Genomic DNA, 23,915 nt, shown 5'->3' on the forward strand with positions numbered 1-23,915 from the left:
TCCAGCTATAATGAATGCATCTTTTCTCAAATGATGTACCGTACTCGCCGAATCTCCGTTCTTGTGTCAGTATTTATTTATTTATATGGACAGTAAGTATTTATTCGCACACATACGTTACACACCGTTATTTTTTATTCTTTTTTTTTTCCCCACCTCATTGTTCACACAGCTTCTGTCCTTTCCAAAACAAACCCGAAATATCACACGGTGCCCTTTCCAGATTTATTTACTGAATTATAAACATTGACCTATTACACAAGGTGTGGTCCCCCCCCCCCCCAGTTTGTGTGTGAATATGTATGTATGTGTGTGTGTGTGTGTAATATATATATATATATATATTTATTTATTAATTAATGCGTGCGGGTTTGTTATCCGTAAATCCTCCGTCTTGTTTGTGTTTATATAGGCGGTTTAATTATATTTGAGCTCGTTCATCCTTCAGTCAATCCCCTTCCGAATCACTTTATTTATTTATTTATTCGACTTTGTTGGCTGTTTGATTGAAAACAGAGCGCCGCAGATTACAGTTTACATCTTGCCGAGTTTACACTGCAAATCACACCGCATGGCATGCTGCCGTTGCTTAGCAACAGAGCGAACTCCGAGACGTTCTGCGAGGGTTCAGCGGGGTTCTGGAGGACTGTTTAGGCGCCTTTTAAAGACGCGAATAAACAAACAAAAAAAAAAAAAAGAGTCGAACATGATGAAACTTTTTAACTTCGGGCTTCTTGTTCGCAGCGGTGATGGTACGTGTTGCGTAAAGCGTCCTGGGATCAATTGGAGGGGTTTAGGAAGGAAATTACATTGTTTTATTAAACCTGAAAATGTTCAAAAGACCAAAAATAAATATGTAATAAGCGTCAGGATCATGGACTTTACTTCCCAAAAGCCACTTGACAAACATCTACATCAGGTGTCTTTCCGGAAACTACACTATATAGAGGAAAAAAAAAAAAAGTGTGTGGACACCCGACTACGGCTTTTTCGAGGATATGCAGATGGAATAACATGAGGTGGTGTCCTAAAAGTTTCGTGACCAACGGTGATAACCGGTGCTGTTCTGCCCACGTGTGAGATTTCATCACGGACAGCAAGTCGGAACAAAGACCAAACCCGCTACGGAGACGTTTGACGTGACATAAGTTTGAACGTACGGCGATGCCGCATGAGTCCTTTGTGGTGCTTCGTGAGCGGAAGAACGTCGCTGGAAGACGGGCGAGAGATCAGGGAAGACCGCCGACGAGCTCGACCCCCAAAAATGTCGAAATCGTTCAGCAACACGTGCATGATGATTGTCTGAGAGGACGATCCACACGAGCTCACTTCCGCACCAATCCGACTCGCCGGATTTGGTGTTTAAAACACTTTGTAACGCAGGACCGCTGGGGCGCTGTATTGCAGTGCAAGGGGACTGTTTTGAAGATGAAGATGAGTGTGTAAATGTAGATAAATTGAGAACTTTCTTGTGAAAAGACCTCGTAGAACCACACAAAAAGCTTCGAACAGAGCGCAAATATCGATTTGAGTAATCGGACATCCGGCAAGTGTGCACGGACTTTAAAAGGAATTTGAGCATCATTCCGATTTCCCGTATGCGTAACGCTCATCGTTCCACTTCATGACCTTATTGATTAAAATCTGAAGCACTAAAAAAATAAGTTCTGACCGACGTTCGACGCGAAGAAACGTACATTCGAGTGCATCTAACTCCTGACCTCTCGTTTCTAACCGCGTTAGCGTTTTCGCTCTGAGTCGAGGCCATTACACAGCTGGACTCTGAAGGTCAAACCACAATGAGAACTAATGGACTGAGGTTGGTGGAAAGGACAGCGAGGCAAATCTTCGCTAAAAGCTAAAAGCGGGTTCCGAGAGCTAGGCGACGTCGCTGCGGGTTCTCGGGTCTCGAATGCAGTTCGATAAAAAGTTAATAAAAAAAATACTAAATTTTACGAAAAAAAAATAAAATCAATAAAATGTAAAGTTAAAAATTGTAAAAAAAAAAAAAAAAAATTATAAAATAAACAATTAAAAAAATTATAAATATAAAATTTAATATACTCAATCTTCATTAAAAATAAATAATTACATTTTTATAAATTATTATTATTTTTTAATGGTATTCAGTTTAAAACTTCCACCATTGAGAAAACTAAACTAAGAACTGATAATCGGAGGCCGAGTATGGTCGGTCACCCCCCCCCCCACACACACACCCTGTTTGTTGCTCTCATTCCTTCATTAATGCGGCGTCCTGTTTCCTGTCAACTCCCTCCTGTGATACGTCTCAATACAGGCCGCTCTCTACGCAGGTTCTGCCACGCTCGCCTAACAGTCCATCCGCCAAACGCTTTCCTCAACAATGCATGGAATATTCATAAAGAAGAATAACGTCTGACAGAGAGCACGTGTTGAATTTTGCATGAGCTCGGCCTGCCCTCCTTCCCGCGGCTTGCTGGGGGGTCCGGGGGTCTGCGCCGCTTTAAGGTTAGAGGCTCGGCAAGCGAAGGAAAGAAAAAGCACGAAAGGAGGGAATAAAAGACGAGGCAGAAATGACGCAGAAATAAATCGATCAAAGTCATTTCTACCGAAGCCTCTGGCTTTTTAAACCGTGTGGGAGCAGAGAAACAGAACAGGGGGGTAACAAAAACAAAAATAAAGGGCATTGCTTATAGGAAAGAAGACAAGGAATACACTGTGGGACGAATCGTGAAGAAATGGGAATGAGAAGGATGGAGAGGAACATCAACAAAGGATCGACTGGCATTTGCTTTGCTGGATCTTTCAAACACACCAATCAGGCAACAAACACCACAAAAAGTAAAAACAAAACAACAAATATGTAAATGCTATGCATAATTTTGCACCTTTTCCGGTTAAAGGACTTCCTGGAATGGAATTCATATTCATCGAGAAGAATCAAAATACAATTCGCTAATGAAGGTGGAAAAGAATTGATTTCAGGAAGACCTTCGACGAGCTCCACCCCCCCGAAAATGTCGGAATCCTTCAGCAACTCGTGCATGCTGATCGTCGGCGATAACGATCCACGTTATCTCACCGTTTTGAAGGTGACGTTGTGAAAACGTAGATAAATAAAGTACTTTCTTGTAAACAGAGCTCATCTCCAAACTTTTTGATACCACCTCGTATTCTCTTGGGTTCACACAGAGAACTTTTGTTCTACGTCTCGTACCGTAGCTACTGTTTTACAACGATTGCAACTATCCGTCTGTGGTCAGTGTGAGGTAGAGCGGAGTTGAGTCACGTTTATTAACCGCAGTCTATTGACTTGTCCTGGTTGATCTGATTTTCCAGCCGTAGCTCATATTTACTCTCATATTTATCGATCTTTCCAGCACCATCGAAAAAAATGATGCCACGTGCTAAAGGTGCAGAAAATCTACGAATGAACGACGAGAATAACACACCGATGTTATACAATTAATTCACAACTAAATGCATTTTCACCCCATTGGCATTTCCTCTCATACACACTACACAAGGTGGGGGTCAAAAAGTTTCAAACGTAGTTTCCTAACACGCCAACAGAGGCTGCACGCGCAGTCACAGGGAGCACCGGCATTCATAAGTCAGTGTCCTGAAAAACATCGCCTCGTGCACATCGAGATTTTACCATGGACGGCGAGTCAGAACTCCTTTGGGATAAAAGGTGAACGCTGACTGCACCCCAGACCCCCTCACCTCACCTATAATCAGTATTTAACTTTAACACATTAACGGCTAAATGAGCACAAATCTCCCCAAAATCTAGTGGACCACCTTCCCAGTAGAGTGGAGGTTATTATAACAGCAAATATGGACTGAATGGTTATGAAATGAATTGAAAGTGTTTTAGGGCAATTGTTTGTGTCTCGTCTCTGCTAACAATGGAATGGAAATCAAGGTGGATTATAAAGTAATGGATCATCTTAAGTTAAAACAATAAAGGAAAACAAGGCCTCGTGAATGAGAACAGCAGTAGACGCGCTCAAATTTAATCTACAGAACAAATCTGCCGAGTCCCCAAAACCCCACAGTAGTAATAGCGCTGTGCTACTCCTGGCCAAAGCACACTGCCAGAAATGAGGCACATTCGTCAACCACTAGACCTTTAAATGTAGCTCGCTTTCCTGCTCAGACGAGCGAGAATCAAACAAACGCTCTGCTCCATAAGTATTTGGACGGCATCTTTGGCGCTTGCGCCTCCGTACACCTCTCCGTGACAAACGTCTCCATTTCACGTCCAGCTACAAACTTTAGGAGTTTATTGAATTAAAAATAAATTAAATTAGAGTTTAGTCATTACAACCATTTCCCATGTTCAGAGGCTCAAAAGTAACCAGACAAACTAAGAATTCTAGGGTATAATTCATACTTGAAGGCAAATTTCTTTTTTTTTTTTTTTTCACAAAATGCTGACCTTTCAGATGGTTCTCAAACTCTAAGCTTTGCAACTGCCTTCAGTTTTGTCTTCACTCAGTTGATTTGCGGTCAAGTGACTGACTGGCCAGTTTAAGCACGTTTTATTTCTTTGCCCTTATGAGGTTTCGGGTCTTTCTAGTAGATTCAGCTTTACACTGAAGTAGTGTCCAGATATCTATGGACCCCTCGCCTGGAAATCTGACTTAACGCTAGTAGAAGTTTGTTCCGCTTTGTTTTGCAAGTGAAATCTATTTCACTGGATTCGTTTACATGCGACTATCTGCCTGAATTTCACACCAAAATATTTACAGTATAAAACTGTAAATTGTAAAAATTATCGGAAAAAAATATATTTTTAAACTACCTTGTACGAGGGGTGTTCAAGTCAAACTGGGACTCTTAATGTCACAGGTAAAAAAAAAAATGGATGCTAGCGTGGCTGGAATACACGCAGTAGTGTCCTTTTTACCGATACACGTCACGAGTCGGTTCAAAGACTCTCGAACAATACGGCGGACGACAGTTTCTTGCGAAACGTAGGCGTAAAACCTGTGGAAGACCGAGACAAAGATGACTGATGACTGAGTGATGCAAGACGGATGGGTGAAGCGTATAAACGTATCTATTTTTTATTTCATACAGTCAATAGTCCCAGTTTGACATGAACACCCCTGGTGTTCAAAAAAAAAAAAAAGACAGATTTCACCCTAAAGTTCAGGAGTCAAAAAATTAAACATTACCGGTGACGGAAGCAGCAAACCGAGAACATCATTTCTTCCTGTTCGATTCTAAAACCTCAGCAGGGCACTTTAAACATAAAAAACCAAACACACACACACAAAGCTAAAGAACACAGAGCAGAAATAAATAACGAAATGCCGGACATGAAGATCTAAATGGAAGACAACATTAAGAAAATATTGATTCGGTCCCTCCGAGCGTGACATCATGGTCAATAAAGCCTCCACTCTGGCTTAATGGTGTTGCCTGGGTGATGGGACGGCGCACTTCGCCTCTGCCACCTCGACAACAACGAGGTAAAAACAACAGAGTCGGCTCCTAAATTTGCTTTTTACGGCCGAGAGAAAATAAAGTTGCCGTCAATAGCGATTTCTGCGTGCGGGGCCGAGAAGGAAGAGGGGTGACGCGGGAAGCCAGAGCACCACGACTGAGATAATGTGACTTACAACCTGCTTTAAGACTAAATGCTGCTGTGAGAAGATTGTGGTGCGGTTTTTTTTATTTATTTAACAACTGTTAGTGTCTAAAAGGTAAAATCAGCAGAAATATTTCACAAAGTAAAAAAGAAAATACACAGCGTACGGCAAGAACTTTGTCCCCACTGCAGTTTCAAATTCATGTATAACAAGCACCAGTATAAAGAGTTGCATAATAGGCACCAGTATAATGGGCACAAGTATAACTTGCACAAAAATAACGGGCACCAGTAAAAAGGGGCAGTGGAATAACAGGCACCAGTAAAAAGGGGCAGTGGAATAACAGGCACCAGTAAAAAGGGGCAGTGGAATAACAGGCACCAGTAAAAAGGGGCAGTGGAATAACAGGCACCAGTAAAAAGGGGCAGTGGAATAACAGGCACCAGTAAAAAGGGGCAGTGGAATAACAGGCACCAGTAAAAAGGGGCAGTGGAATAACAGGCACCAGTAAAAAGGGGCAGTGGAATAACAGGCACCAGTAAAAAGGGGCAGTGGAATAACAGGCACCAGTATAAGGGGCAGTGGAATAACAGGCACCAGTATAACAGGCACCAGTATAAGGGGCAGTGGAATAACAGGCACCAGTATAACAGGCACCAGTATAAGGGGCAGTGGAATAACAGGCACCAGTATAACAGGCACCAGTATAAGGGGCAGTGGAATAACAGGCACCAGTATAAGGGGCAGTGGAATAACGGGCACCAGTATAAAGGGCACCATAATACACAATGTAATAAATGGAGCAGTCTCAGTGTTTCAGTGTTTTTTGGTTTTCTAGGGTAAACTCCTCGATGGTGAAAAACGGAAAAAAAAAAAAAATTTTCGTTCCAACGTTTCACACGTACATTAACCCAAACTCCTACCTGCAGGAGACGTGAGGGCGTTCCTAGACACCTGGAGGCCAGTTTAATAACACCACTATCATTCTTGCCTGGTAAAACCTTTAAATTAAAAGTCGTGTCCTCATCAGAGGAAGTTAATAGATCTCACAATCAGAAAGGAGGAAATTACACTTGGTCCGAGTTACTCTTCAGTGATTAATTGATTCAGAGGATTCGAAAAAGAGGAAGGAGGGAGGGAGACAGGGAACGGAAAAGAGGAGAGATTTCAGCTACACGTGTAATGTAAATTTCTAACATTTATATCTGTGTAAAAGATGATCGGTCTCGAAATTACATTTAATATTTTACATTTGAAATTTCTATTAAGAGGAACAGTCAGTAAAACTCTCATAGTGTGTGAGTGTGTGTGTGTGTGTGTGTGAGACACATTTACCACTGATGGAGCTCGTTTTGCGTCTTGCTCCTCTCCTCTTCCAGACCTTTCTGCACTTCCTCAGTGATCTTCCGTCTCAGGTCTGACTCACTGGCTGCACGGAGAGAGAGAGAGAGAGAGAGAGAGAGAGAGAGAGAGAGAGAGAGAGAGAGAGTCATTTGCGAGCACAGAGGGACGAAGGCGATAAATAAATCCGATTCGGAAATACGCGATTGTGGTTATGGCAACTGCGAGAAAAAGAAACGCACGCCGCAGTCAGTTGGAAACGCGTTCGACTCGAGGCGATGAAACTGCCATTAAAAGCCCATTACACTTGTTCCAAACACACGCACAAAGTATCTCAACTTCTCATACGTGGCAACACACATCACATCTCTTTTTTTCCACAAAGAAAAGTGAAAAGTAAAAAATTTTAAATCAACCAGAGTTCAAAGGATATTTACTTACATTAAATTATTACAAAAGGGGGGGTGGGAAAAGGGTTAAAAAGCAAAATAATAATGAATCAGACTTTTTTTGATCCGACACTATAAGTGTGTGCTAGCAGTTTGGGGGAAGAACCTCATGGCTGGAAAAGTCGTCTGTTTCAAAGACCTTTGGCCATTTATTGTATGATGACTTTGCGAGTCCCCAGAGAGATGGTTTCAGTAGGGTGTTTTGCTTTGATGTGATACATCAAGGACTTGACCAACTTTGGGGTGCTTCCATCACCCAATCAGAACTAATCTGAAAAACAAACAAACAGTCGTATTAACTGTCCTGCTATAATAGTAAACACTAGGGGGGGGGGGGGTGTTATGACGTCGTTTCATATCCCTATCACGCCACCCGCCAGCAGGCAAATCTTCAGAAGTAAACAGGTCCGCGTTTTTAATAATTCATGAGCGCCGTAACAGACGGAGATTTAATCTGTTCGGAAAACAAAACAAAAACGGTGCAGGAATACCACAAAATAATAAATAAATAGAAGGAAAAAAAAAAAAAAAAGGAAGAAGAATGAAAAGAAAAAACACCAGATGGAGAGTTGAGAGAAGCAACTCTTCTCAAATGTGCTCCTGATGGTTCAGTGCATAACACTTCATAAACGCCCGATTGCCTTCTAGAAAAGAAAAAGGAAAAAAAAAAAAAAGAGAGAGAGAGAGAGAGAGAGGCTGTTGAAGGAGTGAGAGACGGAGAGAGAGATACCGTGACACTTTTGACACTTATTACTGCTACAAAGTCATGGCCGAGTCAGAGCCTTTCTAATATCAAACTTGAGGGAAAAACACTAAAGGAGGCCGGGGGAAAGGCAGGAAAGAGAAAACGCCTCTGCAATATTCTACACATCAGCTATTGTTTTGTATTTTTTTTTTCACTTTGAGGTTTAAGCAGTGTTGAGCTTCAATGGCTCCAAAAAATAAATAAATTAATAAATAAATCCCATCAGGCTCGCATTTCCTGAGAGAATTTTTGGTACATCCATTTTAAATATTTAAGTTAGGAAAATTACTAGAACACCTTCTGACCAATCAGATTCAAGAAATCAATGTTTTTTATTTTATTGCCAAGCTCCTGCCTACATGTACAATTAGGGTTTCTGCAGGTTTCACCAAGTTGTTGTTTTTTTTTTTTCTCTTTTTAACTTTGAGACCATTAGGAATGCAATTTAAAACCTGTATCACGGCAGCAAAAACGGCCTTGACCGAGCCAAACTTTTTTTCAAGACGAGTATCGCTAAACTTCCCCAATCCGTTTTACGTTTTTGGTACAATCCGAGAAAGACAAAAAGATGATTGGCTGTTGCATGTTGGTCTCGCTCGTAGTCATGGGGTTCCCTGTTCTGTCCGGTTCCTCCCTCATGCCTATCTCAGAGTTTTCCACTGGCGCGGTCGGATGGATGGATTGGATGGATTGGATGGATTGGATGGATGGATGGATGGATTTTTTATTTATTTATTTTTTTTATTTATTTTAACCAATAACCACAGCACGGGCTGAAATTACAAAATCCCCTGGAGATAAAAGCAGACATGTTCGATGTAATCAAAGAGAAAAAGGCGAATTTTAAACTTCACTAAACGATTCATGTAACTCGATACACATCTTTCCATCGGTGTTTGCCAGACTTTTACATAGTTTTAAACCCTTTCATGCTCATTTACACTCTTGTTTCCAATTATAAATTTAATCTCCGGATTTAAAGACGAGCTGAAAAGGTGGACACGGCGAGTAAGAGGTTGGGAGGAAAAAAAAAAACTCCACTAATTCTCAGAGCTTTGAGGAGTCCTCTGTAGGTCACAGGCGTTTCCAGAACGACATTAGACATCCGGGGCTCTGTCTCATTCCTGCGACATGTAAATGTTAACAGATTAAAAACTCATCAGCTTTTGATATTTTCTCTCGCTGCTTCTCACTCGCACCGGCATTAAAAGAAACCTGCGGAGTAGCTCTTGGGTGAGGAGATAATAGACGGAGGCAAATTGTGCTTCTCATCAGAAGTTTCATTAACCTCAGGACCTGAGCGGAGGGAGGGGTAATCTGGGACATTACCGCTTCCTCACGTGCCGGCTTAAACAAAACGGAACACCTTCCCACCTGCATAAAGAAGCTTCCGGGCATATCAAAAGGCCCAGACCTTCAAGCTGCTTTTCTCACCTCCTTCCACGAAATCTCTCTGTTCCTCTCGGAATCCTTAATCCTGAACCAGAAAAGCTTCCTTTCTCACACAGCTCATTCATCAGACACCTGTGATCTGTATGTGCATGAACCCCCTTTGAAGGGGGGGGGGGGGGGGACCACACTCAGATTCCAAATAGTTGCATTTACACTGTGGGGTACATTTACAACACACACTATATAAGCAACCCCCAAGAAGCCATGGAGTCACCAGAAAAAAGCATTGAAGACACCAGGGAAATCAGAAATCCATGGAAATACCAGGGAAATCAAAACATACATTTATTATGAAATGCAAAAATATAATTTACCAAAAGAAAAGAAAAAAAAAGGATAACAAGGAAAACTAAATCTAGGGAGATACCAGGAAAACAAAGGTCATGGAGAGGCTACTAGGGAAACCAAAACCCACAAAGATACCAACGCAAAGACCATGCTGATGCCAAGCGAAACAAAACCCATGGAGATACAACAAAAATCCAAAATTATTTACCAAAATAAATTGAAAGCAGAGCAAAACCAGAGAACCCAAACCAAGGACACCAAAACCATATCAATAACAAATAAACCAAAAAAAAAAAAAAAAAAGAGGCTTTACCAGGAAAAAAATATTAATAGATTAAAAGCAGGAAGAAACCAAAAACCATACAGATACCAGTTGGAAACAAAGAAACCATGGAGATACCAGGTGGAATCCAAAAACACCATTAAGATACAAGAGAAATCAAAAGCCATGGCAACACCAAATGGAAAGCAAAAAACCAATGGAGAAAGCAGATGGAAACCAAAAATGAAACAAATACCAGGTGGAAACTAAAAACACCAGAGAGATACCAAGTGGAAACCAACAACCAGGGAGACACCAGGTAGAAACCAAAAACACCATGGAGATACCAGGTGGGGAAACCAACAACCAGGGAGATGATCTATAACTAGATGATTCTTCAGACAAGTGTGGAAACTAAAGTAAAAACCCATCAAATCCAGCCTTCTTTCTGTACTCCAGAAGTTCTGTTCCAAGATGCTGTTGTGTCATTTATTTCACAGACCTCTGTGGAACAGCCTCCTAATTTGGTCTTGTGTAATTATCTGAAGGAACTGGGTTTGCAATCTGGGCTAATGAGAAGACTGTATGCACTGATGATGCAGGTGATACAATCTGCTGATTAGGACATAAGCGCAGCGATTAAACCATGACGAGACACAATATGGCGTTTTAATGCGCGGTTCAGATACGATGTGAGGGGATTATTTCATTGCAGGCGACGGCTGCACAAGTGCGTCTTTAATGCATTTTTGTGTCTCCCTGTTGAACCTGCGAGCGATCTTGAGAAAAGAAAAAAAAAGTAATTAGCGCATAATGGCGAGAGGCGTGTGGGCTCTGTGTATGAATATTTATAGTGAAGAGAAAAGAGCTAGGAGGATCGACCTTGGACGGCATCTAATCAGCTCACCCCGCGACTCCTGCCTTGATTTTCAAGGCCGGCCCGGTCTCAGAGAGCCTGGCACTCGTGGGCACACATAATCAATGCGCCTCGTTACGGTCATGACCTCTGGATATAAAGCTGCCATCCAGAGACGTGCGATACAGACAGGGAAAATTTTACCTGCTTCTCCTGAGAGCTTCTGGACTGACTGGCAGATTACCTGCTTATTTTACCTTTTTTTAATAATTTAACCGAACAGAAGCCCCACATAAATGTTTTTAAAAGTTTGCCTGATTGCGACTTCATTTCTCGCGATTCCGACTTGTTTTCTGCCGACTGTGACTTTCTTTTACTCGCTATTGAAACTTGATATTTCACGACTCTGACATTGTTCCCCTCGTGATTCCGACTTTGTTCCCCCCCTGAAATTCCAGTCTTTTTTTACCCTCCACGTTTCCTGACTTGATTTATGTCAATTCTTTTCCTCGCTATTGCGACTTGATTTCTTATGAGAGCGACTTTTCATTCCCTTGCGATTGCTAGTTTCCTTTGCAAATCCGACTTTATTTTTCACAATTCCAACCTTTTTTTTTTTTTTTTTTTATATCAAACAGGCAGCGCCACCCCCTCAGTAGTGCCAGAAAGCTTTACACGTTTAAATTGAAACAGGCTATAATCTATAGACCGATCTGTAAAACAATAGATAATAATCACAGGGGATTGTTTTACATGTGGTTCAACAAACTGCTCTGTGTCGTACCTGAACACAGCAGACTGCAGACCTGAGCTCTGACATTTTAAGACCATTAAGAATTAAATTTAAGACCTGTATCATGACCTTAACGGCGCCCTAAATTAAATTTTTTCAAGCCGAACCAAAAAAAACAGTACAAATTTAGTACAAAATGGTGCAAATTAAGAGAAATTCACGCTAATAACAGAAAGCTGATTGGCTGTTGCGTTTTGGTCTCATTTGTAGTCATAATACAGTGAATTATACTTGGCGAAAGAAAGAACTACAACACAACGTAAACATACGAGCTTTAGAAGTAGCGATACATGTACATGGGGAAGGTAAGACCTGTTTAAAATTATTTAAGACCAGCAAATTTCAGACTTAAGGTCCCCTGGTGGTCTAGTGGTTAAGATGCAGCGCTCCCACCGCTGCGACCCGGGTTCGATTCCCGGTCAGGGAACCATCCCCAGCCACTCTCAGTGCCGGTCCCAAGCCCGGATAAATTGGGGAGGGTTGCGTTAGGAAGGGCATCCAGCGTAAAACATGTGCCAAATCAAACGTGCGGAGGATCCGCTGTGGCGACCCCTAACGGGAGAAGCCGAAAAGAGAGTTTTAAATTTCAGACTTAAGGCTTCAAATTTAGATTTTTAAATGAGACTTTTTAAGACTCTGTGGAAACCCTGATTGTAACATTAAAGCAGGAGCGGGATGACAGCTCAAGCTACCTCTTGGTTGTTACAAAAGAACTCAATATTGGCAGAAAAGGTCGGAATTGTGAGAAATATTGCCAAAAATGTGTGAAACAATGTCCGAATTGAGAGAAACAAAGATGGAAATGGGAGAAACGAACTCGGAACTCGAAGAAAAAAATCAGAACTGCAAGTAATAAAGTTGGAACTGCGAGCAATAAAGAATTTATTAAACATAAACATGTGAAACAATGTCCGAATTGCGAAAAACACGAAGTCGGAATTAATTGCGAGAAACAACGAAGTCGGAATTAATTGCGAGAAACAACGAAGTCGGAATTAATTGCGAGAAAAAATGTCATTATTGACAGAAATAAAGTCGGAATGGCAAGAAATACAGTTGCAATGTTTTTTATGTGGCGGAAACTGGCTTCCATTCAAACTTCAGAGACATATTTTTCATTTTTTAAGTCACCGATCTGAAATGAGAAAATGTCTGTCCAAACTGACAGCATTACCCAATGCTTTAAAGCAGCCTATATGAAGGTATTGATACAGCATCCTCTCCTGAGGCATCACATGAGCGAAATGGAATATCTGTCCACTTTATTTTATTCTTTCTCTCCTCTGCTTTAAAGTAAGGCAGACAGAAAGAGAGAAAAGGAACGCTAGAGAAGCGGTATCAGACAACTGCTAAGAAATTGAGAAAAGAGAGAGAGTGAGCGTCTCCACGGCTAAGCTCATTAAGCTGATCTGTGTCTCGTTAACAGGAAGTCGTCTCTTTAGGTTTGATGTGGTCAGGTGACTTGTGCGCCGAGCGAAAGAAAACCGGCCCTGCGTCTCATCTCTTGCACTTGGAGAACGTGGATGAAAGCAGTGGTGGATTTTCTTGCCCCTTTTTCTATGCAGCACATGCTGGTTTTGGATAATGATGTGGAAAGTGAAGGAAAAAAAAATAAAAGATCAACACCATCATGCCGAACGCTTTCAAAATTCTCACTCGCTCTCTTATTAGAGTGGTTTCTGAATTTGCCCAAAACTTTTTCTGTAATTGTCCGTTGTTTTATGTTTACGTGCACAATACATCTACTGAATCTGTTTTAGGTTTGTTGGTTTTACGATAAAACAACCCCAAACCCCACAAAAGTGAAGTGGTAGCTCTGTGGTTAAGGCTCTGGGTTACTGGCCGGAAGGTCGTGGGTTTAAGCCCCTGCATCTCTAGCCTGCCACTCTTGGTCCTCAGCTTCCTAAAATCTCTTAAATATACGAAGAAATAATTTCACCGCCCCTTTACACCCCTTCCCCACCTTAAAATCTGAAAGCAGTATCACCATTACTTCGCTTATTTGTACACTTTTTTGGCAAAAAGCTTCAGTTTAATCTAATCGGCTCCCAATATTCAGTGGAGAAAAACCATCACTGATATTTGTGTAGGGAACGTCATCACTGACTGTCCTTATAAGTTTGTCCAAACCTTCTGATCTGCCACGTCGGTCAAAATGCCTCGGGTTTGAAAACTTGATTATTGATTTCCTCAAAAACCAAAGAGTCCAATGTTTCCAAATGTTCAGAAAACAACGTTCTGCCCCGGTACAATTTATCATGTGAATGATAACTGTAATGACAAAATGTACCGTTTTATACAGCTGCGTTTTTTTGCGAACAGTAAAACTGGACATTCGAACTATTAGATCTATTCCACATCGGAAAGTAAAGCGCCCTCAAAGAGCTCCTAGACGTCCTACATGGCTTTAAGTGGATGTTTTTTCCCCCCAGATAAGAAATAAGACAAAATCGCAAAAAATGCGAAATTATAGAACGTGCAAATAAAAGACAAGCTTTGTAGTACAGATGATCCCAGATTTACGACGATTCCGTTTTTCGATGTTGCGATGACAGCGATACGGCAAAATTGTAACGAAAATAAATACAATTTTACGTTTGTGGCGGCAGACGAACGTAGCAGCGTTTGCCCGTCCTCTTTACACATTACGCTACTGAAAATTGCTCCGTTTTGTTAAACTATGTACTGTAAATCATTAACAAATAACGGTATACTACCATCCCATGCTGATCATTCTTTAAGACTCATGGGTAGACAAGGCTATATCTCGACTTACCATATTTATAAGTTACGATGGGATCATTGTAGCATCTCCATAGTAATTCAGGGACTACCTGAATCGTGTTGTTCAAGGTAGCAAATTAGACTTCTCTGAAGTCAGCTTCCATATAAACATGAGATAAAACTATACTAGGTTTACAGAGTGATTTGTAGTTGCATTGATGATATAGATGGTTGGACCACTTACAGTAGTGGAATTCTCTCAGTTTCAGAGAAAGGTAAGTGACCAACAGTTGCTAAGATGCAGCCTCACTTCCTGTTCAATGACCTCACGTTTAACTTTTGTGAGAGTTACTATTAGTAATATACACTAAATTTGATGATAATTGAATGAAATTTGTATTGGGAAAAGAGAAAACTTTGACAAAATTCTGAAATTTGGAATAAATGTGAAACTCCAATCCAGCTTCTGAAATTGAACTGATGGTGGCGCTATTTTGGTGGAATACTTGGCCAAAATTTGGTGATAATCTTCCTTAGATTTTCCACAATCAGCATGCCAAATTTCAGAACTTCGTTCCAGATGGTTCTCTAAAAGGTTGTTCAGAAGTTTCTTAAATAGAGCTTCAAATCTATGTGGATTGCATAAACAAATACAAAATGAGAAGCTTTTTAGGAATCACAAACTTTTTTTTTTTTAACCAAAAATAACCATGCTAATTTGGTTTACTGGGTTCTGATGCATTGTGACAACCCTCTTTAAACATTGATAAATACAAAAGCCTACATTCATAGTTTGTTCCCTCCTTTTTTCCCCTCAGAGCGTTAAAATACCTCCATCGTTCGTTAGATCGCGTACCAGGGCCTCAGCGTGAACACCCGAGAACCGACGTCACGCAGAGTAACTGAATAGAAGACGTGTTTTCTGAGCGCAGCTGCTTATAAATAGGGGCAGGACGCACTTTATTTAAACAGGTGTTTAAACAGAAAAGCCTTTAATTGTTTAATAAGCTAATTAGAAGCGACAAAAAAAACCTGTCAGTTCATTTAAAACAGACGGGTGCTGAGCTGGACTGAAAACGTAAGATGTTGCTTTGTAAACCTGAAAGCATAGGGTCAGTCCATTTTCCAGAGGAGGCTTCAGAACACGCTTTCAAAAGAAAGAGAGGAAAGTATTGGACTCCAACATACCATGAATCTCCGGAGGCACTATAGCTATTTTAATGAAATCAGGAGAATAGCGATGGGAAGATTTGCGACTTGGTTCTTTGAATCTCGTTTATCATAATGAGCGAATCCTTTTATGTCATTTAGCTCACTCCGTTCTTTTGATCTGAACTCGTATACAATATGCAGATAACCAACAGGTCTACCTACACCAACTCTGACTACAGTTCCAGTAATAAAAATATGACAATATGATAAACAGAATGAGTAGCTCACAGCTCATATCGTCTGATCCTCTGGTATGAGTCATTCTTTCTTTTGCCACGTGACTCATATACGCTACACAATGCAATAGAGCAGGTTTTTTGGTCTAAATCTTGACCGTATTGTTACCAAAAAAAAAAAAAAAAAAAAAAAAAAAAAAAAGACTGATCTAATGCATGTGTAGCATCTATAGGAGTCACCTGACCAAAAAAAAAAATAAGAAAAATGACGAGGATTTATTAGATGAATTACTTAATCCTGCGTAACGCGCTGCATAGCATCTACGAGAGTCACGTGTTAAAGAACGAACGACTCGGACTACATGAATAGAGCGGTAAACTCCTCAATTCTGTTTCATCTACAATTTTGTTTTCGTTCAGTAGAAAACGAAGGAATCGCTCTTTGAGACGACTCGTTCTTCTGAGTCATGTTAAAGACTCAATTAAAAAAATCGTTCACAATTTTTTACATTTGTATTCTTATTATTATTGATTGCTACTTAATTTCTATTCTTTCATATGTTTGTGTTCTTTTTAGTTATGATGACCAATAAAGAATTCGAATCACATGTAAATGACAGCACTATCTATATATCCAGACGCTTATATTTTATAAATCATATACTGGAGAGCATTTGGTTCATTGTTCACCTGCTAGCTCAAATCGAGGATATTTAAAATGTAGCTGTGACGATCTACAACAACGTTCTCAATGGTCTAACAGCGACCAAGAACACCAATAAATGAAGCAAAGCGGAATCATTCAGCGTCTGCGATACTGTTGGTCACGGTACAGAATCCTTCAGCCGCCGTGATGTTCGGAGCGGTACACTCGTAAACCTACGTTACTGCTGAAACTCAACTCCATGAAATCAGGTTTTATTTGTTTTTAATCAGTTCTAGATGATTAAATCGCTAATGAAGATTCTTTTGATGCTAAATCGCAAGCAGTGGGAGGACGGGAAAAAAAAAAATCAATATTGTTCAAGCTTAAATCGTAATACGAGAGAATCCAGCTCACGCTGCAAATGGAGCCTTAAATCACGTTAAAACCAGCAATTTCCTATTAAACTGAGAAATTGTCTTTTTTTTCCCCAACCGAAGCGACATCGTTTTATTGAAACATAACACCCATCTGCAATAATATCTCCAATATGAACTATTTCGCAACGTATAGATCATCATTCGCTAGTGTAATATTATATATATATATAAAAATTTATGACCAGGAAAGCACACTTTTAAAAACATCGTAGAAGTAAAAAAAAAAAAACTTTAAAAATAAAAACAAATAAATATAAACAATTACAACCCCTTGTAGGAGAACAAGTTTAAATGGAGGTCCTAATTACCTCCACCATCAATTCATTAACACAAGTAAGAACGAATAGTTTCATTAGTGCTCTAGTGATGGCTATAAATCATAATATGAGGAACCGGAGCCTGTGCTCAATTTCCCAAAGAGAAGCTGAACTTTAGAACGAGAAAAAAAAACCCATTAGTTCATACGGTAATCTAATCTTTGGAAATCCATAACGTAAATGGTCTCGAGTTTGTCTGTTGCATTTTAGGAACCATGGCTAACCCTGAAGCCAGTGCTCTAGTCTATAGAGATTTTTCCCCCCTCATCTTTTTTAGAATAAGAGAACGATACAACCTTGTATTTTTATACTTCAGATTCTTCAACAGTAAATATGAATCAATTATTTAATCTCCAGGGTGAACCAGTGTAAATCTACAATAACATTCTGTATCACACATCTATCTCTATGCAGACATACTGTGTATATACACCTATATGCATGCATGCATGTGTGTGTATATACACCAATATGTATATATGTATGTGTGTATATACACCAATATGTATATATGTATGTGTGTATATACACCAATATGTATATATGTATGTGTGTATATACACCAATATGTATATATGTATGTGCGTATATACACCAATATGTATATATGTATACCTATATGTATATGTATGTATGTATACCTATATGTATCTGTATATACACCTATATGTATGTATGTATGTATGTATATATGTATATGTATGTATGTATACCTATATGTATCTGTATATACACCTATATGTATGTATGTATGTATGTATATATGTATACCTATATGTATATGTATGTATGTATACCTATATGTATGTGTATATACACCTATATGTATGTATGTATGTATGTATATATGTATACCTATATGTATATATGTGTATATACACCTATATGTATGTATGTATATATGTATGTGTGTATATACACCAATATGTATATATGTGTGTGTATATACACCAATATGTATATATGTATACCTATATGTATATGTATGTATGTATGTATACCTATATGTATGTGTATATACACCTATATGTATGTATGTATGTATATATGTATACCTATATGTATATATGTGTGTATATACACCTATATGTATGTATGTATATATGTATGTGTGTATATACACCTATATGTATGTATGTATGTATACCTATATGTATGTGTGTATATACACCTATATGTATGTATGTATACCTATATGTATGTGTGTATATACACCAATATGTGTATGTATGTATGTATGTATGTATGTATGTATACCTATATGCATGTGTGTATATACTCCAATATGTGTATGTATGTATACCTATATGCGTGTGTATATACACCAATATGTGTATGTATGTATGTATGTATGTATACCTATATGCATGTGTGTATATACACCAATATGTGTATGTATGTATGTATGTATGTATGTATGTATACCTATATGCATGTGTGTATATACACCAATATGTGTATGTATGTATGTATGTATGTATGTATGTATACCTATATGCATGTGTGTATATACACCAATATGTGTATGTATGTATGTATGTATGTATGTATACCTATATGCATGTGTGTATATACACCAATATGTGTATGTATGCATGTATGTATACCTATATGCATGTGTGTATATACACCAATATGTGTATGTATGTATGTATGTATGTATGTATACCTATATGTATGTGTGTATATACACCAATATGTGTATGTATGTATGTATATATGTATACCTATATGCATGTGTGTATATACACCAATATGCATGTATATACACCTATATGTATGTATGTATGTATGTATGTATGTATGCCTATATGCATGTGTGTATATACACCAATATGTATACCTGTATACCTATATGTATGTGTGTATATACACCAATATGCATGTATATACACCAATATGTGTATGTATGTATGTATGTATGTATGTATGTATACCTATATGCATGTGTGTATATACACCAATATGTGTATGTATGTATGTATGTATGTATACCTATATGTATGTGTATATACACCAATATGTGTATGTATGTATGTATATATGTATACCTATATGCATGTGTGTATATACACCAATATGCATGTATATACACCTATATGTATGTATGTATGTATGCCTATATGCATGTGTGTATATACACCAATATGCATGTATATACACCTATATGTATGTATGTATGTATGTATGTATGTATGCCTATATGCATGTGTGTATATACACCAATATGTATACCTGTATACCTATATGTATGTGTGTATATACACCAATATGCATGTATATACACATATGTATGCATGTATGCATGTATGTATATACACCAATATGTATATATGTATTTATTAGGGCTCGGCGATAAATCGATTTTATCGATTAACTCGAATGTGTAGTTTACATCGGTCTGTTTTAATAAAAATCGGTTTTCTCTTTAATGTCCGCCGACGCTCCCCTCTGGGCTCCCATAGTTTCGAACGAACTCAGCCCCCGCCCCCCTCCCCCCCGCGTTTGCCACAGAGATACACAAACAACATGGCAGCGAGCAGAGAAGAACTCGTTCCCAAGAAAAGTAAAGCAGCCGCACTTTGTTTAGTGTTGCGCGTCCAATCGTACACTTACGGTACGGGTGGTGGAAGCGACCAAAATACATGTAAAGACGCTTCAGAACAGCGTTTCCATTAAGAAACAGAAAAATCAGAGCATTTGAATCACCATATTCAAACAGTAATTTTACTGTGGAGTTTTGGAGAAAAGTAAAGGCAAAATCACTCCAAGCATCACTGCATTTTTAACCATGTTCCACATTCAAACACTCATAAAACATTTTTCTTTATAGGTTTGCTCAATCTTTCAAATTATTTTTATTTACAGTGTCCCTGTCTATTACTCTCTTAAATTTTCTCATTTTACTGTGGAGTTTTGGAGAAAAGTAAAGGCAAAATCACTTAAAACCTCAGGTGCATTTTTAATCATGTTCCACATTTAAACACTCATAAAACATTTTTCTTTGTAGGTTTGCTCATTTTATGTTATGTTACCTTCTATTTTCACAATTTACAAAGGCAGGGCCTGCATCTTGTATTTTTGGCTTGTTTCTGATTGCACTTTAACCCAAAGTGGGTTATAATCCCAGAAGGGTAAATAAACTTTATTTAATAAAGTTAAAACTTTTTTTTTTTTTTTTTTACATTTTTGTCATATGCAGATTGATTTTAAGCAGGAGGGGAAAAAATCTATTTAAATCGCAAATTGGATTTTTTGTGAAAAAAATCGGGGATTTTTTTTTTAGACCATATCGCCCAGCCCTAGTATGTATGTATACCTATATGTATGTGTGTATATACACCAATATAAATGTATATACACCTATATGTATATATGTATGTATGCATACCTATATGTATGTGTGTATATACACACCAATATGTATATATGTATACCTATATGTATATGTTTATTTTTATATCTATATCTATCTCTATGCAGACATACTGTGTATATACACACCTATATATATATATATATATATATATATATATATATATATATATATATATATATATATATATATAATGTATGTATGTATGCATGCGTGTGTATATACACCAACATGTATATATGTATGTATGTGTGTATATACACCAATATGTATATATGTATATCTATATGTATGTGTATATACACACCAATATGTATACCTATATGTATGTGTGTATATACACCAATGTATATATGTATGTATGTATACCTATGCATGTGTGTGTGTGATATATATATATATATATCACACACACACCAATATGCATGTATATACACCTATATGTATATATGTATACCTATATGTATGTGTGTATATACACACCAATATGTATATATGATACCTATATGTATGTATAGCTATATGTATGTGTGTATATACACACCAATATGTATATATGATACCTATATGTATGTATAGCTATATGTATGTGTGTATATACACACCAATATGTATATATGATACCTATATGTATGTATAGCTATATGTATGTGTGTATATACACCAATATGCATGCATATACACCTATATTTATATATGTATGTATGTATGTATGTATGTATGTATACCTATATGTATGTGTGTATATACACCAATGTATATATGTATGTATGTATACATACATACATACATATATACATTGGTGTATATATGTATATATGTATGTATGTATACCTATATGCATGTGTATATATATACACCAATATGCATGTATATACACCTATATGTATATATGTATACCTATATGTATGTGTGTATATACACACCAATATGTATATATGATACTTATATGTATGTATAGCTATATGTATGTGTGTATATACACCAATATGCATGCATATACACCTATATTTATATATGTATGTATGTATGTATGTATGTATACCTATATGTATGTGTGTATATACACCAATGTATATATGTATGTATGTATACATACATACATACATATATACATTGGTGTATATATGTATATATGTATGTATGTATGCCTATATGCATGTGTATATATATACACCAATATGCATGTATATACACCTATATGTATATATATATATATATATATATACACCAATATGTATATATGTATGTATGTATACCTATATGCATGTGTATATATACACCAATATGCATGTATATACACCTATATTTATATATGTATGTATGTATGTATACCTATATGTGTGTGTATAGACACCAATATGCATGTATATACACCTATATTTATATATGTATGTATGTATGTATGTATGTATACCTATATTTATGTGTGTATATACACCAATGTATATATGTATGTATACCTATATGCATGTGTATATATACACCAATATGCATGTATATACACCTATATGTATACCTATATGTATGTGTATATACACCAATATGTATACATGTATACCTATATGTATGTGTGTATATACACCGATATGCATGCATATACACCTATATTTATATATGTATGTATGTATAGCTATATGTATGTGTGTATATACACCAATATGTATATATGTATACCTATATGTATGTGTGTATATACACCAATATGCATGTATATACACCAATATGCATGTATATACACCTATATTTATATATGTATGTATGTATGTATGTATAGCTATATGTATGTGTGTATATACACCAATATGTATATATGTATAGCTATATGTATGTGTGTATATACACCAATATGCATGTATATACACCTATATTTATATATGTATGTATGTATAGCTATATGTATGTGTGTATATACACCAATATGTATATATGTATAGCTATATGTATGTGTGTATATACACTAATATGCATGTATGTACACCTATATGTATATATGTATGTGATATTTTTGTAATGGCCCTATAATGTGTTATGTCCCTAATTTTTTCAGACTAAAAATACAAACATGAACTTGACTTTTATGAAAACCCTTGTGTTCCAAGGAACACAAATCTACACAAAATCTAGTGGAGCATCGTCGCAGTACATCTAAAACATACTCTTAATAAGAATATGTTGTAGATGTTCACCGATTCCAATTTCCATTTAGTCGAGTGGTGTGGGGGGGTGTTGGGGTGTTTGTTGGTTATTTGATATATACACAGGTTTGTTGGATCTAAAAATTCTGCTTAGGAAAAAAAAAATAATTATAAAAATAAAAATCGTACACAAGACACTGTAGCTGTTGGCGTTAAACCCCGCTGCCGTTTCTTTACGTGTTTCCCGTTTGAACGTTTCGTTCATTAAATTCGTCTCATACCTCTGCCTTTATTTACCGTACAAGTCAAATGACGAGCAAAAAACTCCATTTACCTCAGTAACGTCATTAAGTGTTTACTGTAACTATGAGTTAATGGAGAAGTACGTTAATACGGAACGCAGATTATAACAATGAAATTTTAGTGTATAGACTGTAACTGAAATAGAATTAAGATATGTATATTGAGTTAAGTGTAAGGTTAAAGGTCATTAATGTGGCATCATGTAAAGGTGATTAAACTCTCCTCCGGTCCGGTAATGTAGAGAAATAATGAGGATTATGAAAGTCATATTAAACTGAAGGTCAGCTCGGTGAAAAGGGAAACTGCGGAAATGCGTAGCGTGTTTATTAGACTTGATTGGGTCGGTACAGATATTCTCCGTGTTGTGTTTATTTACCGGGCCAGCGAAGGATGAGAAGCAGAGCGTGTCAGATCTGCCGGGTTTAAAAATCTGAATATAAAAATGCTAATGTATGCAGCGTTGACTTCGAGTGTGAAAGCTGTGAAATCGCTTCATTTTGCCTCGTTTGTTGAAGTGCAGGTCTTTTTTCGTTTGTTTGTTTTTTCAACACACATTAAGCCACACCAGATGTGGAAAAACATCCTATACCAACATCTGCATCCAAGTTTGTGGAAGAACCACGTATGGCTGGAAAAGTCACCCAATACTTGTTCTTATGGTTGAGATATAAATGCAGAAATGTGTGTGTCTTAGCTCACCTTTTAAAGGTGGAGTCACATGTTCCTCTAAAGCAGGGGAAGGCAGCATGGGAGGAAAAGGAGCAGAAGAAGCAGCGTGGGCAGCAGGCTCAGACCAAGAGGTAGCAGGGTCAGCT

General features: G+C 37.8%; 1 protein-coding gene across 3 annotated transcripts in view; it reads right to left on the reverse strand.

The window, feature by feature from the left end:
* Positions 1-23,915, reverse strand: part of chchd3a (coiled-coil-helix-coiled-coil-helix domain containing 3a) — a 72,160-nt gene that overhangs the window by 45,913 nt on the left and 2,332 nt on the right. The window contains exons 3-4 of one of the 3 annotated variants that reach the window (XM_083528044.1): positions 23,800-23,913; positions 6,921-7,014 (exon numbers count right to left, since the gene is read on the reverse strand). In XM_083528044.1, the coding sequence (XP_083384170.1) occupies positions 6,921-7,014; positions 23,800-23,913 (208 nt within the window). The remainder of the gene's footprint in view (positions 1-6,920; positions 7,015-23,799; positions 23,914-23,915) is intronic. The other 2 variants (XM_083528046.1, XM_083528045.1) reach the window with 2 other exon arrangements.

The sequence above is a fragment of the Silurus aristotelis genome (assembly GCF_946808225.1).
Source record: "Silurus aristotelis genome assembly, chromosome: 24".
Taxonomy (NCBI): Eukaryota; Metazoa; Chordata; class Actinopteri; order Siluriformes; family Siluridae; genus Silurus; species Silurus aristotelis.